This window comes from Protopterus annectens, chromosome 8.part0, assembly GCF_019279795.1.
Source record: "Protopterus annectens isolate FY-2018-M chromosome 8.part0, PAN1.0, whole genome shotgun sequence".
NCBI classification, from domain to species: Eukaryota; Metazoa; Chordata; order Ceratodontiformes; family Protopteridae; genus Protopterus; species Protopterus annectens.
The window spans coordinates 780028293-780044333 of NC_056741.1; the positions used below are offsets into that span (position 1 = coordinate 780028293).

General features: G+C 38.5%; 1 protein-coding gene across 2 annotated transcripts in view; it reads right to left on the reverse strand.

Annotated features, from left to right (window-relative positions):
• DENND1B (DENN domain containing 1B) overlaps window positions 1–15585 on the reverse strand; it is a 3525330-nt gene extending 3509745 nt beyond the window's left edge. For both annotated transcript variants that reach the window (XM_044080248.1, XM_044080247.1), the window contains exon 1: window positions 15360–15585. In XM_044080248.1, coding sequence (XP_043936183.1) covers window positions 15360–15376 — 17 coding nt within the window. In that variant the 5' untranslated portion in view covers window positions 15377–15585. The remainder of the gene's footprint in view (window positions 1–15359) is intronic.
• Window positions 15586–16041: the final 456 nt, after the last annotated feature.

Here is a 16041-nt window from a genome sequence, read left to right on the forward strand (position 1 = left end):
AATTGTTTAAGCTGACAATGGCTTGTTCTGTAGTTTGTATTTAATGAGACCTTTTCATGCTCATTTGACTCTGATGATGCCCGTTTGTTATAAGGGCAAAAGTTCTAAGTTGATTAAACTGTGCATTTTATTAAAGTTAAAGAGGTTCCGTTTTACAACTTGTGTGGTTAATTTATTTGTGTCTGTTTTAGTTAGCTAGTCATCCAGTCATGTGAAACATGGCCCTAGATTGCTGCCACTGTTGAAGTGACACCCCAGCCCCATGTGCAAACTGGAAAACAGTTGTGGATGGCTGGATTTACATATGGATAGCAAAGGATCTCAAAGTTTTTTGTGGAGCTGTCACAGTACAAGCCCTTACATTTCAATGTATAAAACATCAATTTATTTCCACAGTGGTTTTCTACTTACTCTTCTTTCTACTTGAGGTCTGTCAGATGTATCCTGAAAGAAGCCGACTTAACTAGCTGAATTGCCTAAACTTCCTTATTGTCTCCAATTACCTCCTCCTCAGTCATCATCTCATTTCTGCCCCAATCCCATTCCGTACACCTACATTTACCAAACCAACTATACCCCCCCCCCTGTAACCAGTCCTCACATTGTGATTTTAAGTGTCCTCTGAAGCATAAATGATGGAAAACACCAATGTCTGGGTTCCCTGTGGTTGCAATGCTTGCAATAGTACAAGGACAGGTAGCACCTACACAAGAGGAGAATACATGCACTAGTGTGTGCTTCTAGCATGATGAAATCTAACTTAGATAGAGCCTGCGGGTGTAGCTGTCCGTTTTGGGCAGCTGCGCCTACTTGGAGAAGTAACTTTCCTTTTTATGAAGCACTACATAGGTTTATGGGTTTGCTGCAAGTTAAAAGAGGTTGGGCATTTCAAAATGTATTTAGTTTCTGGAGTGTTTTAATGAAGCAAAAAAGTCTCATAAAATGTGAAGTGGGTTCAAAAAGCAAAGGAGAGCATACAAAATCAGCCTGCTAAAGTATGTATGTATGTATGTATGTTGCATCTTGGAAACATATACAAAAGAATTGTCATGCAGAACAGGAGAAAGTAATAGCTTCTTACCAGAATAATTGTTTTAGCATTATCCTGGAGCGCCAATGGCACTGCAGTTATAGATAAAAATTAAAGAATGGTGAATTATATTAATGAGTGCAGGCTGCAAACAGCAAGGTTACAGGAGAGACACATGGACAGAAATCAGCGTGTGAATTTAGCAAAGTACGCACTGAATATCCATTCTGAAGTCAAGTATCAAGCATACAGGATAGAAAGATACTGTGAGAGGGGCTCTAATAGTGATAGAAAAGGACAGGAGAGACATTAATGGCAGAACTGTGGTAACAATGGGTTACTGGCAGGGAAGGGGATCACATTGGTATGTATTTATATTCAGTTTAAAACTACTACTGTGGAACTAAAGAGAATTTGTGGAGAAATGATTAGGGGGGGAATTTGCTTATGGGTGGGGACTGGAAATCAGATATATAATAGTGAGGATGTCTCAGGGGATCTAGAATAGAACAATTTAGCAAAAGTGGGTAGATTTATGAATAAATGTATGAGAATATCTGGAATTGAAAATGCGACTTTACTGGCACAATCTCAAACAGACTTTACATATTATTCCTCAAAGTACAAAACATGGACTAGAGTGGATATATATTACATTTCAAAGGAACATGAGTATTTAACTGAGCTTTGAAACGCATCCAATAACAATTTCAGATCATTCGCCAATAAAATCTAAGATAAAGATTCAGAGCAATGAAGTAAACATGAGATATTGGTGCTTTCCTACTTATTTGTTAAAAAAAAAGAGGAATTTAAGGAATGGTTAGTAGAACGGATTCAACAGTTATTAGGAAAGACATACTTTTCCTTAGATGGGATACAATGAAAATGGAGTTCAAAATATGGTACAAGTAAAGGGGAAAGTGATACAGGAAAGTAGTAACAGGAATTATGTAGAGAGGTCTGTCAAAGATTAAATTATTGTAGAGTAAGGGGACTCTCAGGACAAGAGAAGGAACAATTTAGAAGTGCTAAATGGAAATTAGGGAGTATATGGGCAATGTGTACTTTTGTTAAGTATTTTTATATCAGCTCCACAGCACACAAACTCTTAGCACAATGACTTGAGACTCAGAAAGTAGAAAGGGTTGTTGCCAAAAATGTAGGGAGCCTATTACAAGAAAGCCAGCTAGAAATCATATGAAAGTATTGTATAAAGCAGAGGAATATGCAGACCAAGAAACGTCAAATATTTATGGAAAACTAACTATGCCAAAGTTACAGTGAGATGATGTTTAAGAATTAATAGCCAACACTGGAAGGGAGGAGATAAAAATAGTGCTGTAAAAAACAAACAGGGAAGTTTCCAAGTAAAATTGATATTCCTTTGGAATGTTTCAAGGATGAAAGTGATAAACGATATGGAAGACTATCTGAAATATTTTAAAAGGAGAAAGAAAGAAAGTGCAAACATATGAGGAGAAAGCTGTGATGGCTGTATTATCCCCAAAAGTGTAAAGACCCTTCAAATATTATAGCCATGTTTTAAAACTGAAATTGGCCTAAAGTGTTTATGCCTGTACTAGCTAAAAGAATGGCAAAGGTTTTACCAAAATTGATAGACATGGATCACTGTGGTTTTCTGGAATGCAGACAAACATTTAACATTAACAGAGTAATAATGAATCCATTGGAAGCAGACTATAAGAAAATACTGATATTGCTGGTGGATCCTGCTAAAGTGAAATCATTCAATAGAGTTAGCCAAGATTATATGAATAGAGCTATGGCAATAGCTGCATTCCATGATGGAATAATAGGGTTAATTAGGGGGATAATAAAGGGTCAGAGGCAAGAAATAAGGTGGGGAAGTTTCACTCAGGCAAGATGTGTTTGAACAGAGATATGACGCCCGTGCCCTGGCCCAGCAATCAAGGAGCCTCAATTCTCACCACTAACACCAGAGAGGGAGTCTCATATATGAGGAAAGGATAACAAATACACACAGTAAAGTGCAATTTCCCTTAACAGCACACAGAGAACACAGTCGGTCAAGGGCTGGTCGCTCCCTTGCTCTCCAGGTCCCCAATAAGACCCCCCCACTGGCACAGTTATAGGGTCCAGATCTCAGCTTAGTGGGCAAGCTAAAACATCTAGCCCCCTCTCTGTCCAACCAGTGCTTCATGTTCCTGCCCAAGTAGCTGACACACATACACACGCACTTTGAGAAGAGTTTATACAACCACACAGACACTCCTATGGAAGGCTGGCACAGTTTCTCCAGCTGTGTCCCTTTCTCCCAGACTATACAGTAGTTCCACTTGCCACCACCCACTAATGCTTATCATCCACAGTTGAGAGAGTTTAAAAATATTTAATAATAAATAATTAAAAAACACAAGACAACAGTGCTAGTCAAGAGTTCAGAGATCACAGAGAAATACTTAAAATAACACAGCAGTCTGACATCACAGAAAAGCACATCCTAATCTTTCTCGTGCCTAGCTATTTCTAAAAGAAAACACAAGTCTAAGATAACTTATATATGAGCAAGACAGTGCTGTGAGTTGAATAGTCAAGACAAAAATGCTTACTGCCTTCTAATTCTCTCCATTTGTAATTGCTATTGCAGTCCTTTTTTCCATTACATCATTTTTTACACTTTCCTGGTGTTCCCAAGCTGACAAACGGCATTTACATTATTTTACACCTTGGCAGAAACCAGAGCAATAAAGGACATTCCACATGTAAATTCTGGTCATTAACTTTAGCCTTAAAACAATAGGCAGGAAGCCTTCATCTAGCCCAGCCGGAGCCGAACTGTAAACATCAAAAGACAGTCATGAAATTATTTTAATTTCAAAGGACAGACAAGAAATGCTTGACGTAACTTTCTTTACAGCAGAGGGCAATGTTGCTACATTGTTAAGTTCAACCTTTCACAGCATATTCTTTCATTTAAGAAAACAAGCCTGTACTTCAACATTCATATGTACAAAAGGACAGAAGTATGTACCAAATTCTATTTGACTAGGCTGGCAGCCTTCACCCATCTCTACCAGTCTACACAAGAGGAGCCAAGCAAAGATGTCCCTTTTCACCTCCGTTTTTTGCTTTATTACATAGATCCACAGGTAATGAAAATAAGGAACGCACAAAAATCAAGGATATAACTAATATGGCGACCCAGAAAAGGTAGCTTTATTCACTAATGAGATGTCCTTTTTGACTGCACAGCTTATTACTAAGGGTATGTCATTCAAGTCCAGACTGTGATCATTCCAAAATCTAGTCGATCATAAAGTCTAATCCTCCTTCAGTATGTACCTGTCCAAACATCTGACACAATGTGAATGCCCAGAATGCTTTAAGAAAATAGAGTCTAAATCAAAAACTATGCAGGCCATCTCAAAGCCTTGTCCATCTTCTCAGTGTCATACAGACTACTAAGGGGTAATCTGTCTTGTGTACAGAGCCTCAACAGACCCATCTGCAAATTCATTGAGGGCATAAACACTCGCTTAAGAGATTTCAATCTCTTTTGCAGCATAAATAGAATATATCGGAGGGACAGATGTGCATCACAGAGAATTGCACGTAAATGGTCTTCCTCTCCAAATAATGCAAAGTGCTCTTCTTACACTATTCAAATGCAACTGGGATGAATGGATATGTAACCACAAATCAGCCCTGATTTAAATGCCCTCATCATTTATGGATAGGGGCAACATTATAAATGTTCTTCTTGCCTCTGGATTATTCATACCTAAAATATATGGGCTACAAACGTCATACGAATACATGACTAGGCTTCTAAAGATCATCACAGATCAAAAGCCTAGTAAGAATCTGTATACCAAAGATGATATTATTTTGTACTTGATAAATCCAGAAAAGGACACTTCAGTGTTGTGGAACATTCTGAGACAGTTTCAAGTCTTTTCCAGTTATAAAATAAATTAAAATAAAACAAAGGCTATAGTGGTAAACTATGTAGATGTCATATACAAGTTCAGCGAGAGCAATATCTGCGAGGACATAAGATGAAGCATTTAGTTGCGTGGATCAAACAAACGATGACACAAAAATTTAAAAGTTGGAAACTCTTGATAAGGATATGGATGCAAACAGTGAAACTGTTTCTAGTCCCATTAGATTTATATACATGTCAGGCATAATTTTTTTTACCAACCAGAGGAGAGGTGTTTAACAACTTTATTGAATTATCACTTGTGACATAAAAGTAAATCAAATTGTATTAATAAGTTCCCGTTTACAAGCATACTTCATATACATTGATATAGCATATAACGTAAGCAACATTATATAAATTATTCAATTCCTGTCTTTTTTTTAGGCAATCATGCATTTAAAGGAAAACAAACCAAATTGACAAAATCCTAGTTGCAAGCATTTTACATAATTTATAATCTACCCAATAATTTTCAGACATTACATATCTCATTTAAGTCCTGTCTTATTTTAAACCTCAATCCTCCCCTGTATATATAGTTACCACTGTTCCCAATTTTTCCTATGTAGTTTGCTCAAACCCTTTTCTAAAGACTTCAATTCCAGTTGTTTTCTCTCTGTTACTATAATCATTGTTTCTAGTATAGTTGGTTTAGATTTTCATTTCCATTTTCTAGTAATGGCTTTTTTTGGCAGCCACCATAATTAGACACAGCAAGGCCTTACCAGGACTTGGCAATTCTGATTCTGTTTCATAGCTCAGAAAAATCATCTCCTCACCACACCAATCTGCCCACCCAGAATCTCCGACAGTGCATCTCACAGGGAATGCTTACAGTCCTCCAACTAACCGCACTCCCAAGAAAATATGTTCCCAATTACCCCTTTCTTCCCTGTGTCATACTTCCAACATTTGCTGTATACCCGAGTAAAAATTCTCTGGAGTCTACTTGGGGTATAAAAATATATATGTAAACATTTCCAAGCAAAAATCCTAAACCTAGATTTTGTTGCATATTTGGGAGACATATATATATCCCCCATTGCTTCTTTGTGAATTGCTTAACCACTCTCGTCCCAATCCTTTTTAACCTCTTCCAATTGATTCTTATATTTATTATGCAATGTTTTATATGCTCTACTAATTACTCTTTTTTTTAATGGCAGCTTCTGTTCTAAATTATACAAAAAACTCTACCAGTTCAGGTCTTGAGGAACCCCCCCCCCACCATTTCTCTTTGCCTATTCACTGATATCAATCCTTGATAGGGAAGGCAATATCTGACCTGCAGTCCAAATAAATTCTTTGCTTCTTCCCATTCTATCGTCTTTCCCTCTTTAAATTATTTGCTCCCAATACTTTGGCTTCTCTGCCAGTTTTCTCCAATAAATTCCAGTCCTCACTTGCCTGTTGTCTGTATGCCCAATTGCGGTCATCCCCATCAGCAGAATCTCCTTTCTTCATTCCCATGTTGGCTTAGTTCTTAGGATACTTTTTGCTACTTTATGGATATAATATTCTGTATGATTATTGTTATTCTCCTTAAAGGCCTGCATCCAAAATCCCATTCTCTCCTTGTTTCTTGAGCGTCCTCCCTGTTTTATCATCATCCCTTTCCACTTTGAATTACAGTTTTCTGCTATGTATAGGAGCCTTGACTATGAAGCTCTTAAAAACCACTTCAAATCAGGTAATCCCAATTTGCCCTGTTCTACTGGAAGAATCAGCTTATCCCACTTGAATCTTGCCATCTTCCCCTCCCAGATAAAATCCTTCAGCTCTTTATTAATTGCTTCTCCTCCGATTGATAAAGATATACATCACCTGTGTAGAAGACTAAAGGGACTAAAACATTCTAGCTGAATGTATCTTACTATCCATATATCAAAGCTTACATTTTCTCAGTTTTCGGGGGGGGGGGGGTTGTTTGTTTAGTCTCTTCCCATATATCCTTAGCTGCCACACCAGAATAATTTTAATCCATACTCCTAAATACTTCATTTTATTATGTCTCCATAAATATGGATATTGCTGGACAAATTCATGTGTGGAACATAATTTACCACTTTTGCCTTTGTTTTGGCTTCTTTAATTTTGTATCCTGAAAAGAACCCGAGGAGAAGTTGTTGACCATAATTAATGAAGAGTTGAAGGAATTTATATGGGACAGAAAGAGGGCAAGTGGGATGATTTATTTCTCCCCATAGAGCAAGATGTTTACGATGACCTGATTTGTAGGTATACTTCACAGCTATGCAACTGAAGCACATATATACATAACCCAAGCTGAAGGTTACAAATCAGAGACAAAAGGTGTGATGACAAAACCAATTTGGGGGGCAAGGTTAAGAAGTAGAGAGAGAACAGGATTCTGTATGAAGATTCTTGAGGAGAATAGCAACAGCCATGCAGAACATTATATTTTTTAAAGTAGTAGAAAGTTTTTGAAATGCATAACCTATAATGGAAGGCTGAAAGGAGATTTTGCTTGTGCATGCAAGGAAAGAGATACAGGACAGTTCTACTCTCTTTGCAAAGGATGGTCTGCACCTCTTTCTTTAAAGATGTCTGCATACTGGTTATAACCTTTGCTGACCCCATAGTGCACTTCTAGCACAAACGTTTAACGCACATTCCAACATTCCAAAAATGCAACAACATAAAAACAGGATGAAATTAAGATGCATCTGCTCAATGCCAGAAATCTAAACAATTTACTTGACTTTGAGGCACTCCTGCATTCAGAAAGCATCCATGTGTGTGTTATCACTGAAACCTGGTTTCAGTGCAGAGTAAGCACTGCCTCCCTAGTCTGGTTTAGTTCCAACCATGCCATCAAACCCAGTAGCAACTGTGTGGGTGTACTCTTAGTTGTCAGAGGCTATATCACCTCTAAACATGCACCCAGAGACCGAACTTCCTGAACTCCAAATTGCACTAAACAAAAGCCAACTATCACTTTATGTCCTCTTACAGGACCCCTTAAGCCTATGTTAGGCTCCTAAACGTCTTGTACAAACTTCCTTTAAATAAGGACACCATTATTCTGGGAAATTTTAACTATCCATCAACTGAATGGAGTACCTAGACCACCAAAATAAGATATCCTCAGAAGTTGTTAGATCTAATAAATACACGTTCAATGGACCAGACTGTTACTTACCCAACTACAGGCCAAAAATATTCTTGACCTGATGCTTACAAATATATCATCATGCACAACCACCTCTCTTAAGTCAGTTACCTTTCTCTTCAAATTATCTACTTGGTAACACTTATTTTCTACATTATGTACACAGGGGACTCCAAATCTACATTAGTATTTGTACCCTGTCAGACTGAAACACTAAGAGGAAACTACTGCCGCTTATTTAAGAATAAATAAAAGATTGTCAACCATCCAACTGCTTATCGGTTTGTTAATCAAAGCTGACCGACCGCCTAACACCACTGATAGTTCAGCTTATTGGGGAAATGTCTTGCTCAGCATGTTAAATTACATTAAGCCATCCTACAGCTTACAGCAGTGCTTTGAAAAGTGTGATTAATCACTGCAAGGACTCTATTCACATCCTTTTTTTTTAAATCAATCATAGATGTTCAGCATTAGACAAATTCTTCAACAAAGTCTAACACCATATGGTACATGAACTTTTTTTTTTACATTCAAAAAATGCAGGACTACAAAATTAATAGTTTTACTTTTCTCAAAGGAAGTGAAGACAGGTTTACAAACCTATTATGCAGAAAATCTTTGAATAAAGGGATTAATCTCAATCATTTTAAATAGAAAAGGTCCTGTAAAATATAGAAACTAAAGGTGTGTGTGTTCAGAAAGAAATTGCTTTAGGATTTTTACAGACTAGAAAGTAGTAGTATTTCAATTAAATAACCTTTTTAAAGACATCATGGCAGGAGAGCGAGATTCCTTCCAAATCAGGAAAGGACAGATAGTTTGCTTTCACAAGAGTAGGAGCAAGACAAAAGAACTTAGCAACCCATCAGCTAGACCCAAACCATAGAAAAATTAATCTAACCCTTTGCTTTAGGAAATAGTGCTACACTACCTAGAAGGGCCAATTAACACAAGGCAGTATGGTTCATAGAAGTAAGATCACACCAAGGAAACCCAGACAAATTCTTTTAGTGGATAACTATATCAAATGGTGCTAGTGTGTGGTACATGACTTTAGCAAGACACTGGATATGATATAGTATAAGTATTTTCAATATTTGTTTGTACCCAAGGTAAACAACTAATCCAAAAGGATCTTTTATCAGGATCAGCCCAAGAGCACTCTCTGGTTAAGTGACTTGGTCAAAGTTACACAGACAAATTGAAATGGAGGAAAATAAACGACAGAAATGGAAAACAGTAAAGGTCAGCAATTGTTGCTCTCCATTAAAGTTGTTTTTTTTTTTTTGCAAAGGATAAGCTAATCCTACACACACTAACTCTGAAATCACCATACCTCAGAGAAAAGGGAACACAAGACACAGCAATGTCAGATGTAGTTTATACAAGTTGCCATTTTTACAAATTCAGTTTTGCTTATTCCAGTACCTAGACTTTTGAGTCTTGGAATTTAAAACTGTTACCGGAAAGCACAATGTCACACAAAAATGATTTGTACAAAACAGGGGGCAAAACTAAGAAAAGACAATACAAAATTAGAGAGATGGTCCAATGACAAAATTCAGTCATAACTGAAGTATGCAAAGATGGACAAAAATTGAATTAGAACTCTTGCATTCTTAAACTTCTAAAACAACTGCCAGTAAGTCACTGACCTAAGTGCCTCCATTTCCAATATCTTGTCTAAAAGTGATGAACTGCTGCCATTATGGAATGTTATTTATATGAAATTATATTTACAAAAATTATAAAAAAATATCATCATACAGCAGCAAATCAACAAAAATATGAATGCCATTTGTCATAGCTGTGAGCGAAACTAGAACTCTTCATGCATAGAGGGCCTGCAATGGGTAAGTTCCCCTTTTCCCAAAGGTGCTGTGATCCAAAGCATAAATCTGACAAGAAAAGTGGACTGGAGCTTTCTCTACATGGAGGAGTGAAGCCAATCCTCACCACCCCACACACATATACACAAACATGCAGAAAGTTGTTTTTGAGTTTGTCAGATGCCATTTCAGCCAACTGCCACGCCACAATGGCATCGGATATAACCTCCTTTGTTACAAGGCAATACAATTTTATAACAGACATAAAAAATGTACATATGTTTCATGTATTTTATACTTCTGCAGGAATTAATTCCCATGAACAAATTAAACCATTAAGATGCAAATAGTTTTAATACCCTTACACAATAAAAACCATTAAGATGTAAAAACATTATTTATAAATACTAAATTCTATGTGCTTCATATTCTCCATCTTCCTCTACAGACTCGTATGACAATTTTGAAAATAAAATATCCCAAGTGTCCTGACAACTCGGATTGTGGCAAACATGTAACTGCCAATCAGCAAAGGTTTTATTTAATTTATTTCATATTTGTTGAATGGGTTAGTCCGACTGAGCCAGAGCTCTTTTGCAGCGGAGGCCCAGGGAGAAAAGCTCCACAAATAAGTATGACAATAACAAAAAGGCTGAAATACACAATAATAACAGAAATTATTTAAGATCACAACTAGTACGTGGTTAAATCTCAGAGTAATTACATTCAACGTCATTAATGTCCATCTGTACAACACCTTCAGAGAGTAGTACCCACTGTTCTTCTGTAGGACTCAAGTACAATCTTTAACAGCCATACTAGTAAAGTATTAATGTCGACTAGACCTAGTTAGTCTAGGTCAATGTATAGTTAGGAGTAAAGATAGAAAAAAGAAAGGAGCTTAGGTGAGTGAGAGAGAGAGAGAGAGAGAGAGAGAGAGAGAGAGAGAGAGAGAGAGGTGTATAGTTAGGAGTAAAGATAGAAAAAAGAAAGGAGCTTAGGTGAGAGAGAGGTGTATAGTTAGGAGTAAAGATAGAAAAAAGAAAGGAGCTTAGGTGAGAGAGAGAGAGGTGTATAGTTGGGGGAAGTCAGTCAAGGAAGATGGTTACAATGACAGATCTATGTATTGTTTAGTTTTTAGTATTTGTTTTGAACTGATGTCAGTGATTGATATTTCAAATGTCCTGTGGTAGTTTATTCTTGGATAGGGCTAGGGAGCAGCTGTAAAGATTTTGTCCTATTTTAGTTTAAGGCTTGTAGATTGAAGGTTTTATTCAGAAATGCAGATACACTGCATCTTATGAACTGTACCAAGAATGTTGGCACTATAATAGGTTCACAGGTAAGTACTAGGCTATCTGCCCATGGGCATTTATAAGCCTAGCCACAGAGTGATGGCTTTCGCCTCCCCATTAGATTAGTAACCTGGGCCTCTGTCAACAGGGCTCCTGAAGTGATCCCAGGGTAGAACTTACGATTACCCATCCACTCATCAAGATTTCTCTTGAAGAGGGTCAGAGGAGCTCTGTCAAATATGGATTGGGATTCTATTCGAGAGCGAGGGGAGTCACTGGGACAGGAATCTATCCCTCCAGCATGTCCTGTTTATTGTTGTACATAGGTTCAAGTCGCTAGAACGAGTGGTTCTGAGAGATCTCATTTTTTTCAGGTGAAGCATGCCCATTAGTTCAGGGTTTGACATGGCCCTATAGGTCAGGCATAGGTCACCTCTGAGCAGACGGTAAGCGACTGAGAAGAGCTGGAGCTTTTTTAGTCGTGCTTAATAGGGTGATTGTTAAGGCCCTTAATCCTCTTTGTGAGGTACTTCTGTGGTCTTTCTAGTTGTTGCAGGTGTCTAGTGAGGTACATCACAAATGGGGCATTGTACTCTATTATGGGCCTAATGAGTGAGGAGTAAAGGGGCACAATCACCTCCTTGGGTCTGGATGAGAAACTCTTTGTGATCAGGTGTGCCACATAGAAGGATTTCCTGACCGTTTTGGCTATGTGGTTATCAAAGGAGAGCATGCTATCTACTTGGGTACCCAGGTCACTAATTACTTCTTCTGTACCTAGTGGATTCCCATCTATGTGGTAGTTTGTAGGCACTTTGGTTTTCCCAAATGGGATTACTATGCATTTTTTGGCATTTAGCTTGAGGCTGTGACTTTGACACCAGGCGTTTGTCTCTGTGAGACCCTTTTGCAGGATGTCTGTGTCAGCTGGAGAGTCAATTATTGCACCCAATTTACAGTCATCTGTGAACTTGGTTAGCCACAGTCCCTCCACCTTTGCCTGTACTTCGGAGAAATATATACCGAACAGGAGGGTTCCCAGGACTGAGCCCTGTGGGACTCTGCTTGTGACTGGTTTAGAGTCAGTCTTACCGTGTGGGTTCTGTCTGAGAGCCAATTGGCAACCCATCTCATGACATGGGGGTTGATATTTAAGCTGGTGAGTTTGTCTATGATTCCTGAGTGTGGGATGGTGTTGAACGCCTTAGTGAGGTCCAGATATGCTGTGTGGACCACCTTCCCTTCATCTATGGCCTTGGTGACGGTTTCGAAGTAGTCGACCAAGTTCAGGAGGCAAGATCTGCCTTTAACAAAGCCGAACTGGGTGGGGTCCAGTGTCTGGAGGTTCCCAATGTCCCTGTCAATGAGCTCCATGATAATGTGTTCCATGGCTTTGCAGACCAAGCTAGTCAAGCTTATAGGGCGATAGTTCCCAGGGTCAGTTGTGGCACCACCTTTGTGGAGTGGTACGACTGTTGCTGTATGCCATTCTTTGGGTACATAGCCTATAAAGAGGCTGAGTTTGAATAGTGATTTGAGATGGGGTTAGTTCATTTTGAAGCTCGTGTAAGACACAACCTGGGATAGCATCTGGTCCCATTGATGCTGTGTTTTTGGCCTTTGCAAGGGCCGCCTTTACTTGTGTGTCTCAGATATCTGGAGCGCCACATTCTTCTGGGATGGGTGCTAGCCCTTTTGGTGGAGTCATTATTAGTAAAATAAGGTCTCAGAAGAATATTACCATGTATAGCACTCCCATTACACATCAACTAGGTGAAAAACCAAAGGTTCATTGGTTAGTACTAGGCTATTTCCCTTGTGGACCATTTAAGCATAATTAATTACTCCATGAGAGAATAATTCCCTGCACCTTGTCTATTTATAAGGTAAATACCTTAGCCATTATACCAACCTCCCACCAGGAGAATAAAACTGGGCACATGAAAACAGATCACAAATACCTATGACTTCTTCTTTCAGCTTTTTCCCAGTTAGGGGTCGCCACAGCTGATCACCTGTCCGCTCATGATTGGCAGTGGAGTTTTTACAGTGTCGAGTTGCCAGCCCGGCACCCAACCTTCCACGGAAGACACACACACACACACACACACACACACACACACACACACACACACACACACCTTGGGCCAATTTAGAGTATCCAATCGACCTACAAAATGTCTTTGGGATTTTACCAGTATACAAACAAATTCTAAAACCAGTGATTCTCAGTAATATTTCATTAAACTATAAACACAAATTAGACACTAGTCCCATTACACAGTTAACATAACTGTCTTGCAAATACTTTACCAACAAGAAGTACCTTGACTCAGTAGTTGTTCAGATGAAGGGATTTCATTAAGCATTCTTCTTTACAGACCAGTAGTGGAGCTTCTGTATGTCTAGCAACAGAACACTTGCTTTTGTGGATAGTAGAACCTCTGCTATATTTGAACACTTTGGAGACTAAGTGGAAGACGGGAATGCAAAACCCTAATTCTTATTAATTCTGTGGATATACTGTGACATACGAAAAGGCCACATATTCTTAATGCAATGCACTGCTTTTTTCCAGCATTATACCGAAATCAAACAATCTCTGCTGCACATTCAAGTAATTACACAGGCTGTATTTCTAGTTGGCAGAAAAAAAGTGGCAAAAAAATCCGTCAGCTTGGTTTAATTCTTTCTATTCTGTGATCACACAGTGTTGGTCAAATCATGAAATCACAGTGAAGAATCAAGTTCTCAGCTACTTTCTGGACAGTGTTTTTTTTCCTTAAACACTTTTATTTCACTTAAGACATTGACAAGCATACATCAACAGAAAAGAAAACGTTTAACATTTTTCCATTTAAATAAAATATGCATCCCATACATATTCTTTGCTATCATAAATACAACAGTACAAGAAAATTGCTGAATTCCTGCCTTCCCTTAAATTTCACTTCTCCTAAACATGATCACAAATACCTATGACTGTGAAAGTGAAATACGAAGAGAACTGCAAAGCTCTACCACTATTTATATAAACTGACGTCAAGAGGTCCAACGCCTCGAGTCATCTATGCTTTGACCTACTATTTTCTTCTTCTGTTAACAGTATCAAGCTCCCTTCTGTTCAATTGAAGTTTATTTGATTATTTGCTTTATAATGGATGAAAAGAAAGAACATAACCTGCAATGCAAAACAACATCAAAATGCAAACAATGTTTTCTTCTGCTAACATAGCTCATAAATTATACTGATTTCCCCTTATAATTCTGCTACGTTCCTCCTAAAATGCGTGATCATATGACATAAAGTGAGGATTGTAGTCAATAAATAATCCGACGTCACAGGTGCATGTTAAGTGCTCACCAGAAAACCTTTGTCAACCTTCTAGTGAAAAATAGCTATCCTTTAAAAAGTGTCACTGATTTGGGGACAACAGTCCGCGATTAAATAAAATGTTGAAAGCCCTGCTTCCTAGACAAAATTAAAAAAAAATAAATAAACTCACTTATGACTAAACATTAACGCCTTATAATAACACTAGGATTCATCTAAACTACTTAACGAGACCTCGGTAGGTCCTAAACATCACATCAGCGGTTTACTACAGTTATTTGACAGGTTATCTAAACTGTAGTTAACGACTGACAAAAGGGTAAGAATGTTCGAATATTACGCAGCCATCAAGGTATGCATTTTAAACAAAACGTAATACCACTAATTTTCAAAACAAGCCACTACACATCACAGCTTCAGCTGTTGTTTCAAAACTGACAAGGCACACACAAAAATCACACTCTGCTAAACTAAAGCAACACTGAAGTTTACTGTTGATGAACCCACATACAGTGGGGCTATTACAGGGTGCACAGGCTTTGGGGCCTACGGAAAGTATTGTTAGCTACCCAAAACAAGATTTCAGACAGTACTCCCAAGTCTCAACTTGTCAGAGGAAGTATCTCTTTTACTTTTGACCTGGTGTGCCGAAGAGGACTCCTCCTGTTCTAACACGGTGACGCTTCCCCGACTTTCAACTCGCATATGCATATAGCACTACTGCGAGACTCACATATAACTTGAAACTACATCTGTACTTACTTAAGTCTGCTGTCCATAGTTACATCTCGTACTTCCACCACTGACCCGCCACCACTACTAGTAACAATTAAGACCTGTATTCCAAAGAGTGCAGATGTATCTCCACGACACGTGAATACAGTTCTGTAAATGAGAAGACTAGCTCGGTTTCAAGTTGACTTGTTGAACCATGTTTCTCAGTTTGACTTGCAACCCCAGTTGTATCAGTTCCTGCTATCTGCCGCTACTCTCCTAACTCCTAACCAGGAAGTGCCGCGCCAGCTGTGCCTGACGTCAGCCTTTGAGCAACACCTGGCTGCTGGTCGGCCAATATGCCGAGGGCTACTGCTGTCTGTTGCTGACCAGTGGTCCCTGTACGGGATTTTTATGGTTTTAGTGATGCTGTCGGCTTGGCAGAGTTTCCACATAAGTGTGCTATTATTTTAAAATTTGCACCATTTTATTTCGGACAAATTCCACGTTAAAAAACATCAGCTTCTTATAACCGACCAGTGCACACATGCTTATACAAAGCTAAGCAGATGTTAGTTTTGATGGAAATACAGTATAAGTCACTTCTGATGAAAATGCACTGTTGGGAATACTGGCATTAAACAGTGGAGTTACAATCATTCGTTTTTACAATCATCAGTTGCTGCAGTCTTTTTTGGCGTCCTCTACCTCGGAAAAACCCTATTTCCGT